This window comes from Aptenodytes forsteri, unplaced genomic scaffold (genome assembly GCF_000699145.1).
Source record: "Aptenodytes forsteri isolate BGI_AS27 unplaced genomic scaffold, ASM69914v1 Scaffold66, whole genome shotgun sequence".
NCBI classification, from domain to species: Eukaryota; Metazoa; Chordata; class Aves; order Sphenisciformes; family Spheniscidae; genus Aptenodytes; species Aptenodytes forsteri.
In genome coordinates this window covers 5,673,709-5,696,572 of record NW_008795131.1, presented here as the reverse complement: position 1 = coordinate 5,696,572, position 22,864 = coordinate 5,673,709, and the positions used below count along the sequence as shown (strand labels likewise).

The 22,864-nt window shown below is 46.7% G+C and overlaps 1 protein-coding gene across 3 annotated transcripts in view; it reads left to right on the top strand.

Annotated features, from left to right (window-relative positions):
- CLUH (clustered mitochondria homolog) overlaps positions 1 to 21,421 on the top strand; it is a 35,560-nt gene extending 14,139 nt beyond the window's left edge. For 2 of the 3 annotated variants that reach the window (XM_009278276.2, XM_009278275.2), the window contains exons 8-26: positions 297 to 444; positions 1,205 to 1,297; positions 1,847 to 2,541; positions 3,717 to 3,934; positions 4,600 to 4,704; positions 5,858 to 5,958; positions 8,456 to 8,608; positions 9,244 to 9,306; positions 9,999 to 10,243; positions 11,040 to 11,124; positions 11,816 to 11,969; positions 12,322 to 12,461; positions 12,574 to 12,654; positions 13,301 to 13,426; positions 13,948 to 14,069; positions 15,507 to 15,600; positions 16,358 to 16,492; positions 18,089 to 18,162; positions 19,434 to 21,421. In XM_009278276.2, the coding sequence (XP_009276551.1) occupies positions 297 to 444; positions 1,205 to 1,297; positions 1,847 to 2,541; positions 3,717 to 3,934; positions 4,600 to 4,704; positions 5,858 to 5,958; positions 8,456 to 8,608; positions 9,244 to 9,306; positions 9,999 to 10,243; positions 11,040 to 11,124; positions 11,816 to 11,969; positions 12,322 to 12,461; positions 12,574 to 12,654; positions 13,301 to 13,426; positions 13,948 to 14,069; positions 15,507 to 15,600; positions 16,358 to 16,492; positions 18,089 to 18,162; positions 19,434 to 19,602 (3,001 nt within the window). In that variant the 3' untranslated portion in view covers positions 19,603 to 21,421. The remainder of the gene's footprint in view (positions 1 to 296; positions 445 to 1,204; positions 1,298 to 1,846; positions 2,542 to 3,716; positions 3,935 to 4,599; positions 4,705 to 5,857; positions 5,959 to 8,455; positions 8,609 to 9,243; positions 9,307 to 9,998; positions 10,244 to 11,039; positions 11,125 to 11,815; positions 11,970 to 12,321; positions 12,462 to 12,573; positions 12,655 to 13,300; positions 13,427 to 13,947; positions 14,070 to 15,506; positions 15,601 to 16,357; positions 16,493 to 18,088; positions 18,163 to 19,433) is intronic. The other variant, XR_657525.2, reaches the window with a different exon arrangement.
- Positions 21,422 to 22,864: the final 1,443 nt, after the last annotated feature.

Below are 22,864 nucleotides of genomic sequence, written 5' to 3'. Positions count from 1 at the left end.
GTATGGTATGGAATACCCCTTTGGCCAGTTTGGGTCAGCTGTCCTGGCTGTGCCCCCTCCCAGCTTCTCGCTGGCAGGGCATGAGAAGCTGAAAAGTCCTTGACTAGTGCAAGCACTACTGAGCAACAACTAAAACATCGGGGTGTTATCAACATTATTCTCATCCTAAATCCAAAACACAGCGCTGTACCAGCTACTAGGAAGAAAATTAACTCTATCCCAGCTGAAACCAGGACAAATAAATAGAAAGAAATCTTCCTTTGGAAAATGTCTAATTGTTTTCACTCCCAAACTAGGGTTCAGAGACACCCTTTTGAAAGGATAGCCACTCCTTTCCAAGTGTACAGCTGGACGGCTCCGCAAGCAGAACATGCCATGGACTGTGTCCGGGCAGAAGACGCTTATACTTCTAGACTGGGCTATGAAGAGCACATACCTGGACAGGTATTGGTCTTCCTTCGCCTGAGAATGCTGGCAAGAGTTTTGCTCCCAGCTGTGCTGGGAGCTGGTTAACTTTTAACAAGTAGACAACTGGTATTTGTGGAAGGGTTTTGCTCATCAAGGGAAAACTTGCGGGAGTCCTTGTTCTTGACAGTGCCCTTGACTATAGGGGCTGTGCTGCTCAGACTGCAACTCCCTGAGCATGTAAAGGTCTGAGAGGAGCAACTTCTGCTTGGGTGTTCATAAATCCTGTGTCCCTGCTCCAATGAGCGCCACTGCAGAGAAGGCAGAGTGCTCCTCCATGCCAGTCAGGCCTGGAATGGCTCTTGTGTCTCTGAGCAAACTATTTCAAATGCCTCAGTTGCAGCTTCATAGCATAAAGTCTTGCAGGCCGTGAGCGGTGCAGGGCTGTAACGGCTGCCTATGGGCGGCTGTCTGCCTGCGGTGTGACCCCATTGCAGTGTGTTGGCTAATGAAACCTGCACTGTGCTCCTCCAGAGCTAGCAAGCTGCTATTTCAGTTAAACTGCACTGCATAAGCTGGGCTAATGTACAGATCTATCCCAAACTGCTGCCAAATAAAGTCCATTCACGAGGAGTGTTCATTCCTCTTGCTAAGTCCCTTCCTCTGAGCTCCATGGCAGCCTGAATTCTTGCCCCTTCCCCTCCCTTCTCTCACAGAATGCCTCGTGAAGCAGAAACGCTGACATGCCAGCCCCTTCCTACATAATGCATTGCTTCTCACAAGGTTTTGACTCTTTCAGACCAGAGACTGGAATGAGGAGCTGCAGACCACGCGAGAGCTGCCGCGCAAGAACCTGCCCGAGAGGCTGCTGAGAGAACGAGCCATTTTCAAGGTAACTTTGGGACATGCAGGCAGCTCCTCATGCAGCCCCTTCTCTGCTGCCTGTATTGCATCTGGACACTTCACCTGGGCTACCCTTTAGAAACTGCAAGAGGAGGATCCCTGTTTGTAAGCTAAGGGGTCTTGTTCTCTCTTGCATGTCTGCCTTCTGCTCCCAGCCCCACGGGGAAGAATTGCGCTCCTTGACTGCGTGTCTCCCTGCTGACCCCGAGGCAGCCTCCTCTTAGTCCTCTGCTGTTCTGTCTGATCCAGTCCTCCTTCAAGTGGGCGGGAGGAACAGGGGGAGGGGGGACCCACTTCTAAGCCCTCCTCTGCAGAGAGCTGAGTCTGAGCCATGCTGATCCCTAACGTTCTGGCTCCTGGAGCTTGTATCCAGGCCACTAGCCAGGCTCACAAAAGTAAAAGCCAGCTGACCTGCCTGCCTGCTGGAAGGCTATCAGGAGGAGAGGAGTGAAGGTGAAATTTGCAGGGAGCTTTGAGAGCGAGGAGCTGGGAGGGTGGGAGCCCTTCCTTACCCAGCTTTCTCTCCACTTACCTCCAGGTTCACAGCGACTTCACTGCAGCAGCAACAAGAGGTGCTATGGCTGTCATTGATGGCAATGTCATGGCCATCAACCCCAGTGAAGAGACCAAGATGCAGATGTTCATCTGGAACAACATTTTCTTCAGCTTGGGCTTTGACGTCCGTGACCACTACAAGGACTTTGGTGGAGATGTTGCTGCTTATGTAGCTCCTACCAATGATCTCAATGGTGTGCGGACCTATAATGCTGTGGATGTAGAAGGGCTGTACACGCTGGGGACTGTAGTGGTGGATTACAGAGGTTACAGGGTGACGGCTCAGTCTATTATTCCTGGCATCTTGGAACGGGAGCAGGAGCAGAGCGTCATCTATGGGTCAATAGACTTTGGCAAGACAGTTGTCTCGCACCCCAAGTATCTGGAGCTGCTGGAGAAGACCAGCAGGCCGCTTAAGATCCAGAAGCACAAAGTCCTCAATGACAAGAATGAGGAGGTGGAGCTGTGCTCCTCGGTGGAGTGCAAAGGCATTATTGGCAATGATGGGCGTCACTACATCCTGGACCTGCTCCGCACTTTCCCTCCAGATCTAAACTTCCTGCCTGTTGAAGGGGAGGAGATGCCAGAGGAATGTAAGAAAATGGGATTCCCCAAGCAGCACAGACACAAGCTTTGCTGTCTCCGGCAAGAGCTTGTTGATGCCTTTGTAGAACACAGGTGAGCTGAGCTCCCCCCTTCCTCCACCTGCAACTGGTAACAGTCCAAGTCAGGACCACACTGCATTGTCCCAGGGACATCACAACAGACCTCCCAGAAGTGGGCAGCTAATTTCCCCATTGCTTGGCCGTGCAGGTGCAATTATAGAAAATCAATGAGAGGTGAAAACAGTAGGGATTTTGACAGGGTTACAGGGAGCCAGGCAAAGAGGTGGTTTGCTTTTTAGTCTCCAGATCTGTTTTTGTTGTTTCCTGTCCAAACATTTAGAAGTTCTTCTTTCCCTGCAGATATCTGGTGCACCTGATGGCTAGGGAATGGGAAGGATTTATGCTTCTTTTTAAGGCTCTCCAGATGTCTTGAAAGAATGCTATCTTTTTTTCCTAGAGGCTGAAAAAAAATTACCTATGGGAACTGCTGTAGGCACTTTCGTGGTGTGATGCGTTGGTTTTTGGGCTCGCTCAGTGCAGGCGAGGAAGTGGGAGCTCTGGGAGCAGGACAAGTCGAAGTCATGTGGCGTGGCCGCCTGGTGCTGGTGATGTTAAGGCTCCTGCTTCCGATGCGAAGGGCTGCAGGTGCTCTGCTATCACAGATGGTCAGAGCCTGTGCTTTGCTTGCCGGGAAGACGAGCCCTTCAGTTGCTGACGGAGGAGCCCTGCCCACTGAGCAACCAGTTCTGCAGCCAGCGCCCTTCCCAGCTCTGCCACGTGCCTGCAGGCAGGCTTTGCTGCTCCCTGGGAGAGCTTCCAGACCAGCAGCCTGCAGGACCATGGCCGTAGGGTGCTGCTGCTCCTCCTTGGCTAGCAGAGGCTGGGCCTCTCTCTGCTAAGGTCTCCTGGCAAAATTGCTGCTGGTTTGTGTTTGACTAGTCCTGTGCATCTGGCAGTGAGGGTCTTCCCAAGCTGTCTGCTGATGCTGCATGTGGAAAGCAATTTGTAACCACTGCAAAGGGATTAGTTTCCCATTGTGATAGGTAATGAAAACCCACTTGGTTTTGCTTCTTCTGATAAACTAATGTGCACTCCTTTGATTTTGGAAAGCTCATGGGAAGAGGGTGTACATCACAGGGAAACTGTATGGTCTATAATGCTAACTCTGTGAGGTTTTTTCGTCGCAGAGCAGTGGTGCTCCTTTTGGATTCTCCTGCTGTGCTGAATTCATCTTTTCCTTTACTGTAGGTATCTCTTATTCATGAAGCTGGCTGCGCTGCAGCTGATGCAGCAGAAAGCCAACAAGCAGGAGAGCTCAGGTGCGCTGGAAAATGGTGCCTCTCCGGAGAACGGTACTGCAGACAGTGAGAAATCTGAGTCAGAGGATGGTAAAATAGACGATAACGTGACTGGACTTGATCAGGTGAAAGAGCTTGCTGAGACCATTGCATCTGATGATGGAACAGGTATTTCATCCTCGGCACCAGAAGCAGCCCAGGCCTCCTGCCCTAGCTGGTGGGCTGTGTCACTGGTAGGAGCTATGCCAGACTGGGGGTGGTCAGGGTGATTATTTGTTGTTAAACAGGACAAGCACTGACTGCTTCTATCAATATTGTTTTAGCTCTTTGCGTAGAGCTGTTCACACACTAATGAATTAATCACTCTGGGGACTGGTTGGGTAGGTGGGTGAGTGTCTCTGAAGGCAGCAAGCCCATCAGCTCTGCCGCAGGAGCGAGAGCCTGGCCAGCAAGCTGGCCTGCAGGGTTGGTGGCCGGGGCTGAGCTGCCAGAGGCTTAGTGCAGGTGGAGGGGAGCGGGCTGCAGCAGGGCTGGGAAGTGTGCAATGCACAGACGCCTTTGGGAATCCCAGGCTTGGATTTCTGAGTATCTGTGGTTGGGGGGTGGATCCATGGGTTTTCTGGGTCATCTTACGTGCTCTTGTTCAGACTTTACATTTTGCAGCCATCCTCCTTTCCAAATATCTTACAACTGATTGTTTTTATAATGGATTTCTGCAGAATGTGCCATCATTGCTGCTTTTAGTAACAAAACTTTTCTCTTAATTTAATAGCTAGGCTTGTCATTTTCTGAAATCCACGTTCATTTGTATTCAATTTTTCTTCCTGCTCCAGTGGATCCCAAAAGCAGAGAAGTGATTCGAAATGCTTGCAAGGCTGTAGGCTCCATTAGTGACACGTCATTTGACATTCGGTTTAACCCAGATATTTTCTCACCAGGTATGTGTACAAAGAGCTAGTTTTAGTCCTGCTTCAGAGGATTGCTGTGTCCAGCCAGCTACAGACAAAAAATTGTGTTCTGTAGCTAAGAATATTGCTGGCTTTTGGCTGGCTGGCATGGTGCAGGATTCTCCGTGAAGCACAAAGATACAGAAAAGAGAAAGAAGTGTAATTGATTGCAATGCTCAAACTACCAAATGCAGGCAGTAAGCTGTCTCCCACTGCTATGCTCGGGGGAGGTCTGCAGATTGCTGCCAAGAATCTTCTTGCGATTCTCCAGCATCCCAGCTGCTAGACCACATGAAAAGAAGCAGATGGAGGGAAAAAATTAAATTTGATCCTAATGTAGTAGTTTACACAAAAAACAACAGTTGTAGTTGAACAACTGATGTTGCATCCTCAGTGAAGGGCAGGGTTTGTTTTCGTAACATTATGGTAAGCAGGTCACAGTGCCCTTTCAAATGCATGCGTCAGTCCCAGGCATTGTATGTAGCTTTCCATGGCTGGAATCAGTATTTTTTATTTGGAAATACAGAAGAAGCTCCCAGAGTGTTTATGGGGGTGAATACCGAGGCTGTATGCATGCAAATTGCTGGGGAATGGCCATACAGTTGAATTTAGCTTGGAATAAATGTGTCAGAAGGAGCATGTGTTTTGAAACGCCCAAGCATCTTCCAAGACTGGTAAGGATTAGTGCTTTGGCACCAACTTTGCAGCTAGAACTTAAAACCTTGTTTTAATTTGGTGTGCAAAAGCAAAAGGCTCTGAGTTTCTAGCACTTGCAGTATTTGCTGGTCCATCTGCTGAAATGTTCCCGCTCCAGTCTAGCCAGTTGACTCTTTTGCACTGGAAGTGTACACAGCACTTTGCAATAGGTAGAATGGACCAGATAAAGAGCAGAATTTGGGCTTTTAAAAGCTGCGTTAACAATGAATGAGTGGGCAAGAGCAGCACAGCTACTAACCAAGCAGAGCAGCTAATGCTCTATCTATTGAAACGTTGTACAGTAGATGAGTTTTTGAAGAAGCGTCTTTAATTCCAGGGAGACAGAATCACTTTAACTTTTTACCTGCTCTTACTATACGCTTTCTGTATATGAATTGTTTCTTCTTTGAGTTGATGTGTTTTATGTTTTTCTCTTTTACTCTCCTAGGTGTTCGTTTTCCCGAGTCTAGCAAAGAGGAGGTGCAGGATCAGAAGCAGTTGCTGAAGGATGCTGCTGCGTTCTTGCTGTCGTGCCAGATCCCAGGTTTGGTAAGGAACTGAGGACCAGCAGTAATGTCCCCTCTGAAAGCTTGCCTCAAGCCTGGCCACTCTGAGCAAGCACTGACACAGCGGTACGCCAGCTTCGCCTCCCGAGCAAACGTGGTATTGTCCTGCTGGCAGCCGAGTTCTGGCACCAGTGGTGAAATACAGCGAACAGTGCAAGCATCTCTGGTGCAAGCGCAAGAGGGGTTTTCCATTTCCCGTCTTACATCATGGCACAATTTTCCCACCTCAATCCAACAAAGAATTTTTGGCACTAGTAAATAACAGCTATTGCTAAGAGTTTGGGACAATAAAGACCACATAAGTCATCCTCCCTAACCCTGGGCATCCTGCACAACTTATTGTATTATCCGACCCTGATTGTGACTCAATTGGTGACTAATAATTTGGAGTGAAGTGGGAAATTGTTCTTACTAATACCTATTGTAAAAACTCCCTTGGTAAGACTTAAGCATTTTGGATGCTTACCCATGCACCTGGCTAGATAAGAAATACCAGCTTTTCCCTTCTCAAGACTCTCTAAATCGACTGCTAATGCATATGTTACAGCAGGCACTGTAACTAGGAGGGTAGAACTGATGATCTCCACTCCCAAAAGGTTCAGGAGTTGTTGGTCTTATGTAGGAGGGGATTTTCCTTGCTGGAAAGTTTTTTCTGAACTCTAAATCCACTAGTTTTGTAGTCAGCGTAATCTCTAAGACCAGCTATTCAGTCTTTAAATAAAAAAGGAGAGGGAGTGAATCAGAAAAGGGCTTGGTGACTGTTTTACAAGATAGTTGATCCACTAGTATATACACCCAAAACGCTGCACAAGCATGTGTGAGGGCAAGTTACAGGCCAGCTGCTGTAAGCAGGCAGTCCTCCATACTCTGTGTATCAGAGGGTAACTGGTGTTACTCCATGACGTGAATTAAGTGACTCTTTATCAGCACTGCAACACAACTTAAAATGCAAGTGCCATTTCCCCTTATCAGCTAAGTGTGCACAACTCCATGTAGTCTTTTAATTGGAAATGTTTTTAGTTAGTGACTGTGAGGCGCTTAAAGAAGGGTTAGCCTGCTAGTTCCACAAGCATTAGTTAAATAAGCTATGCCAAAGGGAAAGCGGTTCTCATTGCCTGAGCCACAGGAGTCCTGAGTCCCTACTCTGCTACTGAGTTCCCGTGTGGCCTCGGGCAAACCGCTGGAAGTCGTATGCTGAACTATGCTGAACGCTGTTGCTCTACTCGAGACACTGCATGCTCAGCACTTGGTTACAATCCTCTGCGCTGCTCCACGGGGCCTTTGCCTCTGCTTGTTTCACACAGGGAACTGGATGAAGCCTGAGCTGTTTTACTATGACAGTTGATGTCTCCGCACCTCAGTTGCCCACTGCTTATTGGGAGTGCATAGTGCTGCTCATTCTCCACTGAGACATAAGAGTAAAAATGGCACAAGTGGCAAGGAGCTTGCACAAACTGCTTTGGGCTGTCTGGTGCAAGTGTTCCCCCTGCCCGTGTAGCATGGTGGTCTCTGGTATTACAGCACTCACCGAAAGAGCCTTGCTCGGGGTCACTGTTGGCCTTTGGGGCGACCCTGAACCCCAGGTAACAGAGGTGTGTGCCGATGGCAGTTGGGGAACAGCGGTCCTGCCCCCCCGTGCCCTCGCAGCGCTGGGCGGCTTGCCATCCCATTAGCACTGGAGAAACAGCTCTCCCTCCTGCTGCTGGCACAGCGCCGCTCCTGCTCACAGCCCCGCAGCTGCACAGGGAGCTCGAGGCTGTGGCCACTCGGGGTTTCCTTTGTGCCAGATCCCAGAACAGCAGTCCCACCCCAGAGGCAGAGCAGAGGAGGCACTAACCAGAGCTCCTGAGGAGTCTCTGCAGGCCGAATTTATCCACTTTGCTGGCTGTGGAGCCTATGGCCCAAGGCAGGGAACACCCGGCAGCCCTGGCTCTGGCTGATCAGTGCTCTGTACTTGCCAGTTCTTGCTGTGCTTGTAACTTAAATGTCATCCCTGGAAACTGCCTTCTCTGTCAGCAATGCCTTTTTCCCTCCTCAGTCAGTCAGTCAGGTTTTTTTTTGTTGTGTTTTTTTTTCTTTTTTTAAATTGAAATTTTTTTCTTTTTTTAAATTGAAATTTTTTTCTTTTTTTAAATTGAAATTTTTTTCTTTTTTTAAATTGAAATTTTTTTCTTTTTTTAAATTGAAATTTTTTTCTTTTTTTAAATTGAAATTTTTTTCTTTTTTTAAATTGAAATTTTTTTCTTTTTTTAAATTGAAATTTTTTTCTTTTTTTAAATTGAAATTTTTTTCTTTTTTTAAATTGAAATTTTTTTCTTTTTTTAAATTGAAATTTTTTTCTTTTTTTAAATTGAAATTTTTTTCTTTTTTTAAATTGAAATTTTTTTCTTTTTTTAAATTGAAATTTTTTTCTTTTTTTAAATTGAAATTCTTTCCTTCATGTTTGCTCTCTGTAACTGAAGTTTGCATATACCCTGCAGGTCAAAGACTGTCTGGATCACACAGTGCTCCCAATGGATGGGGCTACCTTAGCAGAGGCCATGCACCAGAGGGGCATCAACATGCGTTATCTAGGCAAAGTGATCAACTTCATCACCAAGACCCCTGGCCGTGCTCAGCTGGATCACATTTTTGTAAGCATCAGGCTTAACTTCAGACTGACAATTAAAACTGCCTCTGGTGTAATTTGCCCTGTATAGATTCCAACTTGGCCAATTGTTTTCTCTGTGTAAAAATAAACAGCTTCAAAAATAGAGGAGGAGGGAGAAGGACCTGTGAGTGGTGGATGAGGAATTTTGCTCCCAAATCCTAAATGGCTTTCATGTTAGAAGGTTTGAGTGTCCTTTGGGATAGAGAAGTGCTTCAGGGGTTCCCAAGCATAATAGCAGGTAACACACAGTTGGATTTTAAGCCATGCATTTTTTAAGCCTCTAAGATCTGTCAGGGCTTTGGATCAAATTGGAAAGTGTTGGGAGCGCGGCTGCCCGTGAGCACGCACAGGGCTTGTGCTGCGGTGGCTCCTGGAAGCAGCATTAGAGCTGAGCTGGGCCGCATGGGGTGGCTTGTGGTCACCATGCACGGGTGTGCAGGGGGCTCTTCCCTGGCTCCAGGAGTGTTGTCAAATGCAAAACAGTTCTGAGCTGCAGGGTCAGGACTGGAGAATGCGTCTTCTGCAGATCTTGATAAAAGCCCACTTCAAAAGCAAAGCGTATTTTTCATTGTTATTGCCGACTGACTCTTAATCTCTGATCTTTATTCCTTTGGGTAGAAAATAGGAATCAGTGAATTGATCACTCGATCGGCTAAACACATCTTCAAGACGTACCTCCAGGTATGACCTGCAGTCTAACCTCTTGCCTTGTGTGTCCTCTCTAATGACTTTTTTCCACAAATAGAGAGCTGTTTGAGTCTCTTCTCTCATTAGGCAGTTCATAGGGGTTGCCTAGCAACGGGAAGTACAATCTCATTAGCGCTAAAATAGGTACAGGCCTGCGTGTAAGGGAAAACAAGTTCCCACTTGAAGATAGGTTTCCCAGAGAGTAATCATTCATGCTTTTCTTCCCCAGATTCTCACTCATTATGTTGAAGGCTTTTAAAAGTGAAATCACAGCTTGTTTTCCTTGTAACATCTTTTCCTCTTAAACAGTGTTGCTTTTGCCCTTCTAAGAAGTTTTTTTGATTGCATGAACACTATTGCGTCCTTATACCTGTCCGTACATAGCATAGCAATACGCCTGGCTTTACTCCAGTGTCAAAATCTTCTTTACATTCTCTAGTTTCTCTGTCCCAGGTAGCAGCCCAAAATGGAATATATATTTGTGTATGTGTGTAGGTATATACTTATCTCTTATATCTACATAATTCTGTCTGTGCTAGTTCCACTTGCAAATATTGCCTTCCTCTCCCTCTCCTGGAAGATTTTCCTGTTTCTGGTAGGACTGGATTTGTGTTAGACTCAGGGTCAGAGTAGTGCCTGTGTGATGGCAGGTGTCTTCCAAGACTGATTTCGGTGTCTCGCTGTAGGGTGTGGAGCTGTCGGGTTTATCAGCAGCCATCAGCCACTTCCTCAATTGCTTTCTAAGCTCCTTTCCAAATCCCATTGCCCATCTTCCAGCTGATGAGCTGGTCTCCAAGAAAAAGAATAAGAAAAGGAAAAACAGGAACCTTGGAAATGCCGATAACACTGCATGGGCCAGCATGACCCCGCAGGAGCTTTGGAAGAATATTTGTTCAGAAGCAAAGAACTACTTCGATTTTAGTCTTGAATGGTAAGCAGAGCAAATTACCCTCACTTGTGCCTGGACTCTCACCAAATGTCTGTAGCTCTTACTGTTCTTTAATAGGACCTGCCTTTTTGATTTGTTTGCTGTTGAATATAAATCTGTACTCTTGAGGGAGTTTTACAGGCTTATAATGGAAAGAAATCAGGCAAAGAGCAGCAGGGGGAAGCGTAACTGAAATTTGAAATGAGATGAAACCTATGAGGCAAAGGCAGCTAGGAAAACCAGGAGGAAGGGAAACCTCTCCTTAGTGGTGCAGAGGGGAGCAGAAGGCAAGAAGTTGAAGGAGTGTAGTCAAAAGATACTTGTCTATATAGATGATGATTTAGGCTGAAGGGAACTTATGTTCCAAAAACAAGGACAGTTTCTCCTGTATCTGAAACAGAGATGGTGAATAAGGCTGCTGGAAGGTGCAGATAGTGAGTATTAAACTGGAAGCGCAAGCGAAGTGGCCCAAGAGAAAAACCATGACTAGTTGGCTAAATCAGCAATCATCCCTTCATGTCAGGGACAGCTCACTCTTTACCAAGAGCCGAAGGCATTCAGACTCTTGCCTAAACTCTGCAGTGAGCTTTGAGGAGAACACACATAGGATTTCGGTAAAAAGTACTGTTGTACATCTCTGTAAGCTTTAATAGACCACTAGCAACCACAGTAATGTTAGTCATTGGTTTCAGTTAGCACCTAGCTGTAGAGAGACCTGTGCTTCAGATACGCCACAGTGGAGGGATGTCCTTGAGCAGAAACTTACCCGAGAGCTGAAGCCTTTGTGTGCTTTTTGCAGTGAGAATGCTGACCAAGCAGCTGAAGTGTATAATCTACAGAAAATCACCCTGCTCCGTGAAATCTCCCTCAAAACTGGAGTCCAAGTAAGATCCACGTCTTTCCTCCCTTCCCCATCATGTTCTATATTGAGAAACATGAAGAGTAAGTGCAAACTGCTTTGCAGGGGACAGCCTTTCAGACAGACAGTGCGAGCCCCTATAGGTCTTTGTGGTGTCAATGTTGGAATATAGGTTCCAGCCCCGGGGAAAGAGGTTTCTAATCCAGTTCCCTTTTAGGATAAACTTGCTGTGCATCTCCCTTGGAAGATCAGCCAGCCTGAATACAATTCCTGTAGCTTGCTCTGTCTGACAAACCAACCTCACATCAGAAGTTCATGCACACGCATACTCCCCATCCAAAGAGAAGCAGCTTTTTGGCTGAGCAGAGCAGGACTTCGGGGTTGTCCTTGCTTGAAGAACAGGGGGTTTCCTTCCCCACAGCACTGCCTTCTCGCTCCTCTGTGGGGTGCGGGAGTTTGGCTGGATAGGGTTTCCCTGTTGGGGCTCCTGTGCTGGCACGACCATGCCTTGGCACTGCGGTGCGACTTTGCCATGCACACGTGGTGGTGCATGCCTACACGTGACCTTTTTTCAAAACTCTGTCCCCAGGTAGTGATACAGGAGATGTTTTGACTGTGAATCTGCATGCAGAATTCAAGGCTCATTTTCCACTCTTTTCTTGCCAAGTACCTATGAAAGTGGTGACCATAACCTCTGGTCTTTTCGGTTCCTCCAGATACTGCTGAAAGAGTACAACTTTGACAACAGGCACAAGCCCACCTTCACAGAAGAGGATATTCTCAACATCTTCCCTGTAGTGAAGCACGTAAACCCTAAAGCCTCCGATGCTTTCCACTTCTTCCAGAGCGGGCAAGCAAAGGTTCAGCAAGGTACAGACCCAACATGCCTCTGCCTCTTGAGGTGACTGCTGATAAAAGGAAGAGCAGGGTATGTGTGGCATGGCCCGCTGCCCTCCACCAATATACCCCCACCCACCCTGTTGTGGTAGAGAATTGTGGTCTCCAAGACCATCTGAAACACACACCTGCTATAAAGTTACCAACGATGAACAAGGATGGATGTAGGGCAGCAATTTCCTTCTCCTAGGTTTTAGTCCTTACACAAGGCAGTGACTTATGGCTACATATCCCACTACGGTTTTCACTTCATGGGCAACACGCTTCTCCAGTAGTATTAGGGGTTATTTAACACACATACGTATATGAATATAACTTTTTTCAGGTTTCTTGAAGGAGGGCTGCGAGCTCATCAATGAAGCCTTAAACTTGTTCAACAATGTGTATGGTGCTATGCATGTAGAAATCTGTGCCTGCCTGAGGCTGCTAGCTCGTCTCAACTATATCATGGGAGATTATTCAGAGGTAAGCAAGGGCTCTGATAGGGTCTGTTTAGTCCTCTCATTCCTTCCCCATGCTTGCTTGCTCAAGTGCACAGCACTGTGTGAGTTGCTCTTGGGTCTTCTGTTCTGTTTAGGCCTTAAGTAATCAGCAGAAAGCAGTGCTAATGAGCGAGAGGGTCCTGGGTATTGAACATCCCAACACAATTCAAGAATACGTGAGTACAGGGTGCTGGGGGAGAAGCAGCACCTCATGTGTCCACCTGGAGTCTGTCTGTGAGCCTTAATTCATGTCTGCATCTAGAAAACAGTTGCAGTTTTCCTTCCTTCTGCAGAATTCCTTTCCAGAATCCTCCACTTCCATCATAAGTTTTGTATCTTATGATTTTGTAAGCCAAATACCTAAGTGTTTGCATTGTAAGCGTCCTGCATGGTCAGTATTTGTCCTACTTAGTTTAGAATTTTGGGGGTTTGTCTGCTGAATGTTTATTTATATTCATTAATTCTGCTGGCTTTTGCCCTGGGCTTATGTCAAAAACGAAGAAAGAGAAAGAATCCCCCCAAAAGCGCAATCAGAATGTCATATACATACAGGTCAGTTTTGAAATATTCCTTGAGGTGCATAAGAGACTGAAATGAAACACTTGGGCTTCCTCAGTACTTATATCTTACGTGATACCTCAGTGGAGCTGTAAATCAACCAGCAGACTTGGACTTTTGGGAGTGGTTGAAATCCTTTTTAACCATAAAGGAAGACCTTTTTATTTGTGTGCAGCTGAGGAAAGGAGTAGAAAGGAGAGATTAGTTTGCTTTACAGAGTGATAAGTAAAAACCATTAATGCTGGGTTACTTCTTTTGTTATAGATGCACCTTGCTTTGTACTGCTTTGCGAACAGCCAGCTCTCTACAGCATTGAACTTACTGTACCGTGCACGCTACCTCATGCTATTGGTATTTGGGGAAGATCACCCAGAAATGGCACTCTTAGATGTAAGTAGTATTTTAGAGCCTTCAAGTTTCTAATCTCCAAGAAACCTGTGGGCCTTTAAAATGCCCACAGTGCTGGCTATTTAAAATAAACGTTTAGGCACTGCTTTTTCCTCCCTGGGTTACTACCAGTTAGTGCTATTAGAAGAAGAGAAGAAAGGAGTTTGACTCTTTAGCTGGGAAGGTCAGCCTTCTGTGGCTGGAGCTCTGCACTGGGACACTGGAGACGTGGGTTCGAGCGCCTGTAATCCTTGGGCAAATTCCTTAATTTAGCCTGTTGTTGTTGCCCTCGCATAAAATGGAGAGTTCCTTCTCTCACTTTTGTCTGGCTTGCTTGGACTGAGCTCCCAAGGGGAAGAATGGTCTCCTGTCACGTGTTACGTGCTATAGAGATACCTGCTGGGGACTTGCAGCTGCTACAGCCTTTTCAGCAGTGTAATACCTGTGTGGTCTTGGTATTTACAAAGCAATACATGCATGGTTTGAATTTGCTTTCTGAATGCCTACTTGACTTCTTTGTGCAGAACAACATTGGCTTGGTGCTCCACGGGGTTATGGAGTATGACCTGTCCCTCCGGTTCCTGGAGAACGCGCTGGCCATCAGCTCCAAGTATCATGGCTCCAAGTCTTTGAAAGTTGCACTAAGGTGAGGCAGGGTGGAGTGCTGGGCTGTGTCACCGTACTGTTAAAGAGAGCGAGTACATTCACCCTGTGCTTATATGGGAGGGATCTGATCCAGCTGTGTCCAACTCTATCCTGTTAAATTAGAGATTGACTCTCGTCCCAGCTGTCAGGCTCCTTGGGACTGCTGGGCTGCATGAGTCAAGGTCATGGTGCAGCATCCAAATTTGTTGTCTTGACAGATGGAGATCCCTTGTTCTTAAAGCTAATTGTGGGATCTGCTGTAATGCTGGTTGCCCCAAAAATCTGTCAAGATGACCCTGGTCATTGTGGACTCTCAGCAGAAAAACGTGAAGCAAGTGAAGGTTGGAGAGCAAGGCTAATGTAATCATACTGGGAGGCTGGGATGATACGTAAACACTTGTAGTTAATTGTTTCAGCCCTCAGGGAGCTATCTTTGAGAAGCATATAATTCGCTTTTGTCCTTTACCATAAAGTCTTGTATTTGAATAAAATACTGAGCAGCTTCCTTGTTTCCAAGGGAGCTATGAGTGGTTGGCACCTTTAGGATCTGCTCTAGGTACCCACTGCTCTTCAGTGCTGCATGCATTGTCCTTGAATGCAAAACTGGCTCACTATCAACCAAGCAGTGGCCCACTCCTAATTACTACTACCACATTGCAACCCATCTGTTCTTCGTCAGGGTGAAAATAAATCTTGCTAAGCACCCACAAGAGTCAGATTTGTTTTCCAGCAGTTGATGGATATGCATTCTGCAGACAGCATCTTGCCTTCCCTTAGTAGCACTGGGATGCTCGATGAGATTCATCACCTCCCACAGAGTAATACTGCCAAAAACAGAAATCTTTTTTTCATTCCAGAAACACTAAGGAAGCAAAGTCCAAGCCAAGTCAGCTCTCCCAACTGGAGAGAGCCCAGGTGACTTGGGTCCCAGCTCCGCCACTCTTTTGCTGGTTGTTTCTGTGCCGGAAGTTTTTTTTACTTTTGGCTGTGAATAATCAAGTAATTCACACCTTTGCTTTCTAAGAAACAAAAAGACCCTTTTTGAAGGGTAAGGACTTATGACTGCTTCCTTCTTCTCCAGTTAACAAATGTAGCGCCGAGATGGTCCCGTGGATGTGCTGCCTCCATTCAGTTCACCGCTGTGGCCTTCAGCTTTCCTGGGTGCAGGAGGAAAAAATCCCCAGTTCAGTCTTTACTTCTGTAGGTCACTTCTCAGCATTTCAACAAGAATCCAGCCCAAATCAGTATAGTAAATTAATCCCCAAATGGGATGGGGAGAAGTAACTACCAGGGTGCTGTATTCAGAGTCCAGTATCGGCCTCCTTTGACACTGGTATTAAGACTTCTAGCCTAAACATTGTTATGTTAAAGTCATGCTCGCTGTAGTGCAGAAATGTTTCTTCATTAAACTACCTCTAAACCCTTCTCCTTCCCTCAGCCACCACTTGGTAGCCCGAGTGTATGAGAGCAAAGCAGAATTCCGGTCAGCTCTGCAGCACGAGAAGGAAGGCTACACCATCTACAAAAACCAGGTAATGAGCATGCATGCTGCTAACTTGTGTCATATCACTTTCCTGCCAGAAACGAGCAGTACCACAGCAAAACAGTGCCACAACTCGGAACTCAGGGAGGCCTTTCTTACAAACAGCTCTGAGCAGATGCCAGGGAATCTTCTTTCTAGGGACGGGGCAGAATTGCTGCCCTGTACAATAATTGACCAGATTTTATGCCAAAAGTCTTTGAATAGCCTTCCTGCAAGTTTGTTCTTGCTGTACCCCTGTCACTGGACAGAAACTTCTGTTGGTGGCGTGGCCCCATGTTCTGGCAGGGCACTGAAAGAGCTGGCCTGTTCTTTCCACTTTTTTTACACCACCTGTCTTTTAAATACCAGATCCAAACTCGTTTGGTAGTTGAGCTGTTTCATGGGCAATACCTTCTCCCGCTCACAGCCCTTGCTGATGCACAGTGAAACTTCTGCATCAGCCCGGGGTCTGTCTGAACACGTCTGCAGTTGTACACCGTGATTCACTGGCTGAAAGCACAGCCTGGTGGAGGGAATGCCGCTCACCCTGCAAACATGCTCCTACTTGATGGAAATGTGTAATGTTGATAATAAGGCTCCTGGAGGAATTTTGTTTGTTTGTTTTTTGAATGCCAAGGCAGGTGAAATCCAGTTATGCGTTTCTGTAAGGATGTTGAGCTAGCAGAGATAGGAGTGCACCCTGGTTTGGGTCCTATTCTGATTTGTAATGTTGTACCTTTGGTTTTTATTTTCCCTTTTCTGATTAGCTTGGAGAACACCATGAAAAGACCAAAGAGAGCTCTGAGTACTTGAAATACCTGACTCAGCAAGCAGTCGCTCTTCAACGCACAATGAACGAGATTTACAAGAATGGCTCCAATGCAAACATCATGCCACTTAAGGTAGCCTTATGCAACGAGAGCGATCGAGAGTACTTGCCATGAAGGCAGAGATTTGTATTTAGCTGCTCCTGAAGGACACGTCAGCGTACGCGTGCAGATGTTGCCTGTGCAGGAGGTGGTAATGGCTGTGCCAGCTGCAGACCCTTCACAGGCAGGAGGTCCCTGCAAAGGCAGAGGATCAAAACATCATGCCACTTAAGGTAGCCTTATGCAACGAGAGCGATCGAGAGTACTTGCCATGAAGGCAGAGATTTGTATTTAGCTGCTCCTGAAGGACACGTCAGCGTACGCGTGCAGATGTTGCCTGTGCAGGAGGTGGTAATGGCTGTGCCAGCTGCAGACCCTTCACAGGCAGGAGGTCCCTGCAAAGGCAGAGGATCAGACAGACATGCACAGTGTAACCAACGCGGACTGAGTTTGTCCCCTGGTAATGGCTGTGCCAGCTGCAGACCCTTCACAGGCAGGAGGTCCCTGCAAAGGCAGAGGATCAGACAGACATGCACAGTGTAACCAACGCGGACTGAGCATTTGTCCCCTCTGCTTCTGAATAGAGCGGTTCTGGGCTCTGGCTCTTTCTCCTGAGCTCAGGCAGTTGAGCGCAGCTGACTGCGTTGCAGGGCACCCGGGGAAATCGGTAAGGACACGCTGGGCAGCTCACAGTGTGGGAGCCCTGGGACACCTATGATGTGCAAACCTGCCCCTCTGCTGACTCACTGGCTGTAGGCAGGTTGCACAAGCCAAAAGTACTTCAGTTTCCTCATCCTAAAAAATGCTGTCATCTTTCACCAGGTGCTTTGTTCTTCTTCCAAGGATTTTGTGGTGTGGGGAGGCTGGGCAGCAGAGCGGAGCATGGGGGGGCCTGCCTTGCCTTGCCTTACATGGAGCAGGAACAGATTGGCCCTCTTGGGCCAAACCCAGCTGCTCTTACCTGCCTGTGCACCTGGCAGATCACGCCAGCCTGTCTGTGGCATATCTAGGGGAGTACGCACTAACTTGTGTGATGGGTGCTCTCCCTGCCATGCTGTACACCAGCGGCTGCCAGAGGATTGTGAGCCAGCAGGCTGGGGAAGAGGCTTCCAGCTGCAGAGATTCCCTCCCAGTAGAAAGGGCAGGGCAGGATAGTGCTCTGGGAGTGGCTGGGTTTTCTTCTCGCTGCAAAGAACTGGGTACAGAACTGAAGAGCTTATGGCAGAGTAATTTGAGCATAAGGACCTTGAATTGAGTAAATGGTCAAGTCCAGGAAATAGCGTCCAGCTAAGAGGCTTAAACCCATAAAATGGTAAACAACAGTTCAAGAAAGAAAAAAAAAAAAACCTACATTTTGAACTCACATATACACTACATTTAACTGAGTCCTGCAGAGTTCAGAGGGGAGGTTGCCCACAGTGACTAAGGGTCTCTAGATGTTGCTTTTCAACTTATGAGTATAAAGAGGTAGAAAATACAAATTATGCCACCTTACAGCTGCTAGAGTGTCATATGAGACCTAGCTTTTTCTCAGCTGTTGGTAAATGGGGTCTGGACTTGCTTAGGAGCTCCGAGTTGTTCTGTCTGGGTTTTGACTTTAACACTCTTTTTTTTTGTCTTACGCTGTAGTTCACAGCTCCCAGTATGGCCAGTGTCCTGGAGCAGCTCAACATTATCAATGGGATTCTCTTCATTCCACTAAGGTAGAGTGATACCTCTGTGTGTTGTACCTTTAGAAACCAAGTAGTCTTTTTGTGTAAGCTTTGTTCCAGAGATAGCATAAATACAACGCTTCTCTTTGCATTGAGTCACTGACCCAAAATGTGGAGTTTCCAGTGATCTTAGGTACCTCTTCAGGCAGCACTAGGCAAATAATGGCAGAAATTGTCACTTCTGCATAAAAACTGCTTTTGAAGGTGCTGGATCCCCTGAAGGCACTGCTGAACACTTGTGAAGGGATGCTCTGCGGGATCCCTGGGCAATCCTTAGTGACACTAAAAGAGCTCCTGGTTGGAGGAACACTGCATGAAATGTCAGGTGTCTCTTTCAAAACTGTAACCTTGAGCTTGTAGCAGCAATCTGATCTCATAAAGCTGCTCTGTGAAGCTAAAGGAAATCAGGCAAGCTTCCTGGAGAATTGATGCATCAGTGGGCAAGACCACTATTGTGTGACTTGCCCCATGGGTCGCTCTGCAAGCAGCCAGGAGCTGGCATCTCCCCTCGTCGCCTGTTCTCAGCCGGTCACCCCAGCAGCAAAGGGATTCTTTCGTTCAGCTCCGTTTGCAGAGTGGGAGGTAGCTGAAGCACAGTCAGCGGTCTCTATCCAGAAGAAATGAAGTGAGCAGTGCTGGGCTGTGAAGAACAGCACCGGCTCTTCCACAGACAAGGCTGCTTAGCAAGGTAGTTCCTTTAAGGACATCTTGGAGGTGTTCCTTCCCCAGCTCCACAGGATTTGTTTACAAAGAACATTAGCCAAGATCATAATACTAGCCCTGATTATCATCATCAAGACCACTATAAACAGCAGTACTCTTAAAAAATTTTTTTTTCATTTATTATAAATTGTCTCTTAGACTTTTAGTTGAAAATTTGATTGGGGGGGAAGGGGGGGGAGTGGAAAAAGATGACCTGAGCTGAGACTGTATTCTTCTAATGCTATAAATAATGACCAATGGTAAAAATTCACCAGAAGCAGCTGGAGGCTGCCTGGACATAGACAAGATTAACCTCACTGCCTCTGCCCCGAGTGGCCACTGATGGGTCACGTCCTGGTGCCTTTTGGTTCAAAACCAAATGGCAACCCAACCCCCTAGCCTTGCTCAGGTATTGCTGAGACATGGGACCTGGGATCTGGCAGGAGGAGGGCAAGCGCTAGGAGCATTTCCTATTTTGTGGAACACCACCTTGTCCCTGTGCTTCACACCATTCCTAAAGGTAGTCTAATGTTTGCTACCCTTCCTGGTTTCCCCTTCAGCCAAAAAGACTTGGAAAACCTTAAAGCAGAGGTGCAGCGACGCCAGCAGCTCCAGGAAAGCATAAAAAGTGGTGAACAGCTGGAACCAGAGGACAAAGCTGTGGAGGAGAAAGAGGCTGAGCCAAGCATGCCTTCTGCTGAGATCCCCTTAACACAGAGCTCTGCTTAATGTGTACCTCGCTTAAAAAAAAAAAAAGTTTAAACCACCCTTTTCTGAATCTGACCCAGGGTCTCGGACTCCCCTGGAGCAGCTCCTCCTTTTTTGACAATGTTATTGCACTGGTACAATTAATACACAATGCAAAGAACTAATCTGAGAAATGTAATCTGTCTGACTGAGCTTGTGTCTGCCACGTGAAGGGGAAGGTGGCCAGGATGCAGCAGCATACGAAAGACCCATCCTAGGTGAGCGGAGCCAGAGGCTGTCACGCCTGTGTGTGTGCGTACGTGTTGTGTGTGTGTGTGCGTATCATCAGTTATTTCTACTTTGTACATATGAATTCCAAATGAACTGTCTTGAGGTATGTAACATTTCTCAGGTCATTTTTATGTTGACTAAGGACACTGCTTTGCTAAAACAGTACAAAACCAGCCCCATCCACTGCTCAGCGTTCTTGTAAAATGTGGATTCCAAGCCAAAAGATTTCTTTCCCCCCAGTCACTATCCCGATTTGTGCTAAGACAACTAAGCAGCCATATTTGTATTGCTCAGATGACTGAAGCCTGTAATGTGTGAGTAAAAATGGGGGAATGTACAGCATTTTCTACATCAGGATATAGCCATTGGATTCCATTAACCATTTTTTTCTACTTTTGGTTGGCAGTGCTGAAATTCAGTGGGGTTTTGTAACATTCACATTCTAATTTTCAAGGTAAAGATATAGATAGAGAGATATAGAGATATATATATATATATGAATGATACTCACAGTTCCACCTCTCTGCTCTGCTTGCAGCTGAGTAACTTAGGATACTGTATCCAAAGAGTGAGGGCTTGATGTTTAAAAAAAGCGCACAAACTTCCATTACAATGGAAACCCCAGTGCCTAGGAGAGATTGATAATGGCATCAAATGAGGTCTGAACTAAAGTAATTTAGCAGGAAATCGTGGCCCTATTAAAAGGGCAAGGGAAGAGGGGAGGAAAAGTCAGAAATAGGGACTTGGTCTCATTTGCAATAGCAACTGTAACACAGAGCTGATGGATTTTAACCTGACAGGCAAGTTGAACCAGATTGGAATCGCGGGTTTCCCACAAGCTGAAATCACTAGGCTTTGGGGAGGGGGGTTAAACAAAAACTAAAATTCCCACAGCACTGAAACCTATGGCTAAGACCTTCTTAAATGACTTTTGCACACTGGTTTTGAGATTGTTGCCAGGGGAGCTTCCATTGCTGGCAATGGATGTTACTGAAATGGCAGATGCCACTAAACAAATCCTTACGTCCCCTCCCCATCACACACACGTCCCGTGGCAGTTGTCAATGACTAGCGCGTGCTCCCCTGGCCGCGCCAGTCACAAAGCAGGTAAGATGTGGCCACCGCAGGCCATGGTGTGCCGACAGAGTTGAATGTCCTTTTTTCCAAACAGATCAAGCTGTAGAACGCAGCCACCCTGTGCTGACAAAGGAGTCCGGTCTTTCTCTCTCTCGTGTTGTCTGTCATGGATAGTACCCTGTGCTAATTTGCATTGCTTCTTTTACTGACCTTCTGGAGAACAAGTGCTGTCACTGTGCTCTGTACCCTTGGTTTCCTGTACTACATTACAGGTATTTGTAACTCTTGGTGGGGGGGAAGGGAAGGAGGGGAGTAGCCTCCAAGTTGTGAGAGGCGGCAAAGCAGGAGGAGTCTTTACTGCAAAAGAACTTGCTCCTATTAGAAAAATTCTGAATTTCCTGGAAGGCAATCAATAAATGACTACAGTGCATCTTTCCTACAAGATTTTTCTTTTGCTAGTCTCTTTCAGTCCATTAAAAGCTTTTTAAACTGTTTTTATTGGTTTCTTTACAGTTTGGTGCAAGGTGTTGGGATAGCGTTAGTCTGAACACCATCACTGGAGCCACCACTTCTGTTCAGGTGCAGGTACAGATTAGCTGGAGGCTTTAAAACCTGTAACTCTACTGATGCCACACGGCAGGGTTCAGCCCCCATTAAGCACTCCTCTACCTGCAAACGTTTGTTCCCTGCATCCAGTACACACTTTTCCCTGGCTACTTTCTCAGTGATGCTCAAGGTTGGGGTGCGCACGCTGGGTTGTTTTGCCAGCCTCCTGCACAGCGGCAGGACTGAAAGCTCTTGGACCATTTTGGAAGGTGCTGCGGTCACTGGAACATTTCAGTAAGCCGCACAGTTCACAAACTTGTGCGGGTTAACACTGCCTCTGCTCCGTGCACCCTTTTCCTCTAACAAAGTGCCCCTGTGGACAGAGGAATTGACTCCAAAAGATCAGTAATAAAACCAGCACCAGAATCACAACCACAGCAACCCAAAACCACGGAGAAGCAGGAACTACCCTCTTCTGTCAACAGATGCTTCGGAATCACTTTTGCCTCAAGGCAGAGGAGCTACTTCTCCATCTTGCTCAAGGGGAGAAGGGGGTGAGCAGGGGCACAGGTCCACTGTGGGTTTTTGTAAACGGGAAATGAAGCTGAAGGATGCAAATCCCAGCTAACACGGCTTCACAGCTAAGCAGCTTGAATGCCATCAGTTGTTAAATAACTGCATTCCACAACATACCTTCTGTAATTCTCTTTACCTCTCTTTTGGGGTTTGGGTGTTCTCAGGTACTCGGTTCACAAGTTCTTAAACAAAAATGAACTTGGAAGAACTGACTCAAACGGGGGCTGGGGACACACCAGGTCAAGAGGAGGGTGGACGTTCAGGAAGCTGAACGTAGCTTTCCCGGCCCTAGAACAACTCACCTCCGTGACGCCAACTTTGTTCCTAGTTCATACCGTTACACGCAGTCCACCTTTTCACACCTATTCAGGTCTGGCTCAGACAGGATTTAACACCACATGTGTCAGTGTCAGGCAGAAGCACTGAACCTCAGCTGTTCCCGTAGCTGGCAGGTAACAATACGCCGCTGCCTGAGAAAAGTAACTGCAGCAAAATGAAATTATTTCAGAGAAAGATTAAAAACATCAGCAATCCAGGAAACACACAGAAATACACTATTTTTATCCTCCTTGCTTTCTTTCCGGACAGAGGGATTTCCAGCACCTAATGTCATCGGACATATCACATACCATAAAAGCTACAGCCTTCTTTCAAGGAAAAGTCACCATTAAAGCTTCACTGCCTTTAGTGGTCGTACTGTTCAGAGAGAAGCCTACTCAACTGAATACGGTATTTTCCCACCATTGACCAAAATTCCTCTACGTGCAATTTGTCATATTCAACCCTGCCTGCTGAAAAATGTTTTAATACCCAT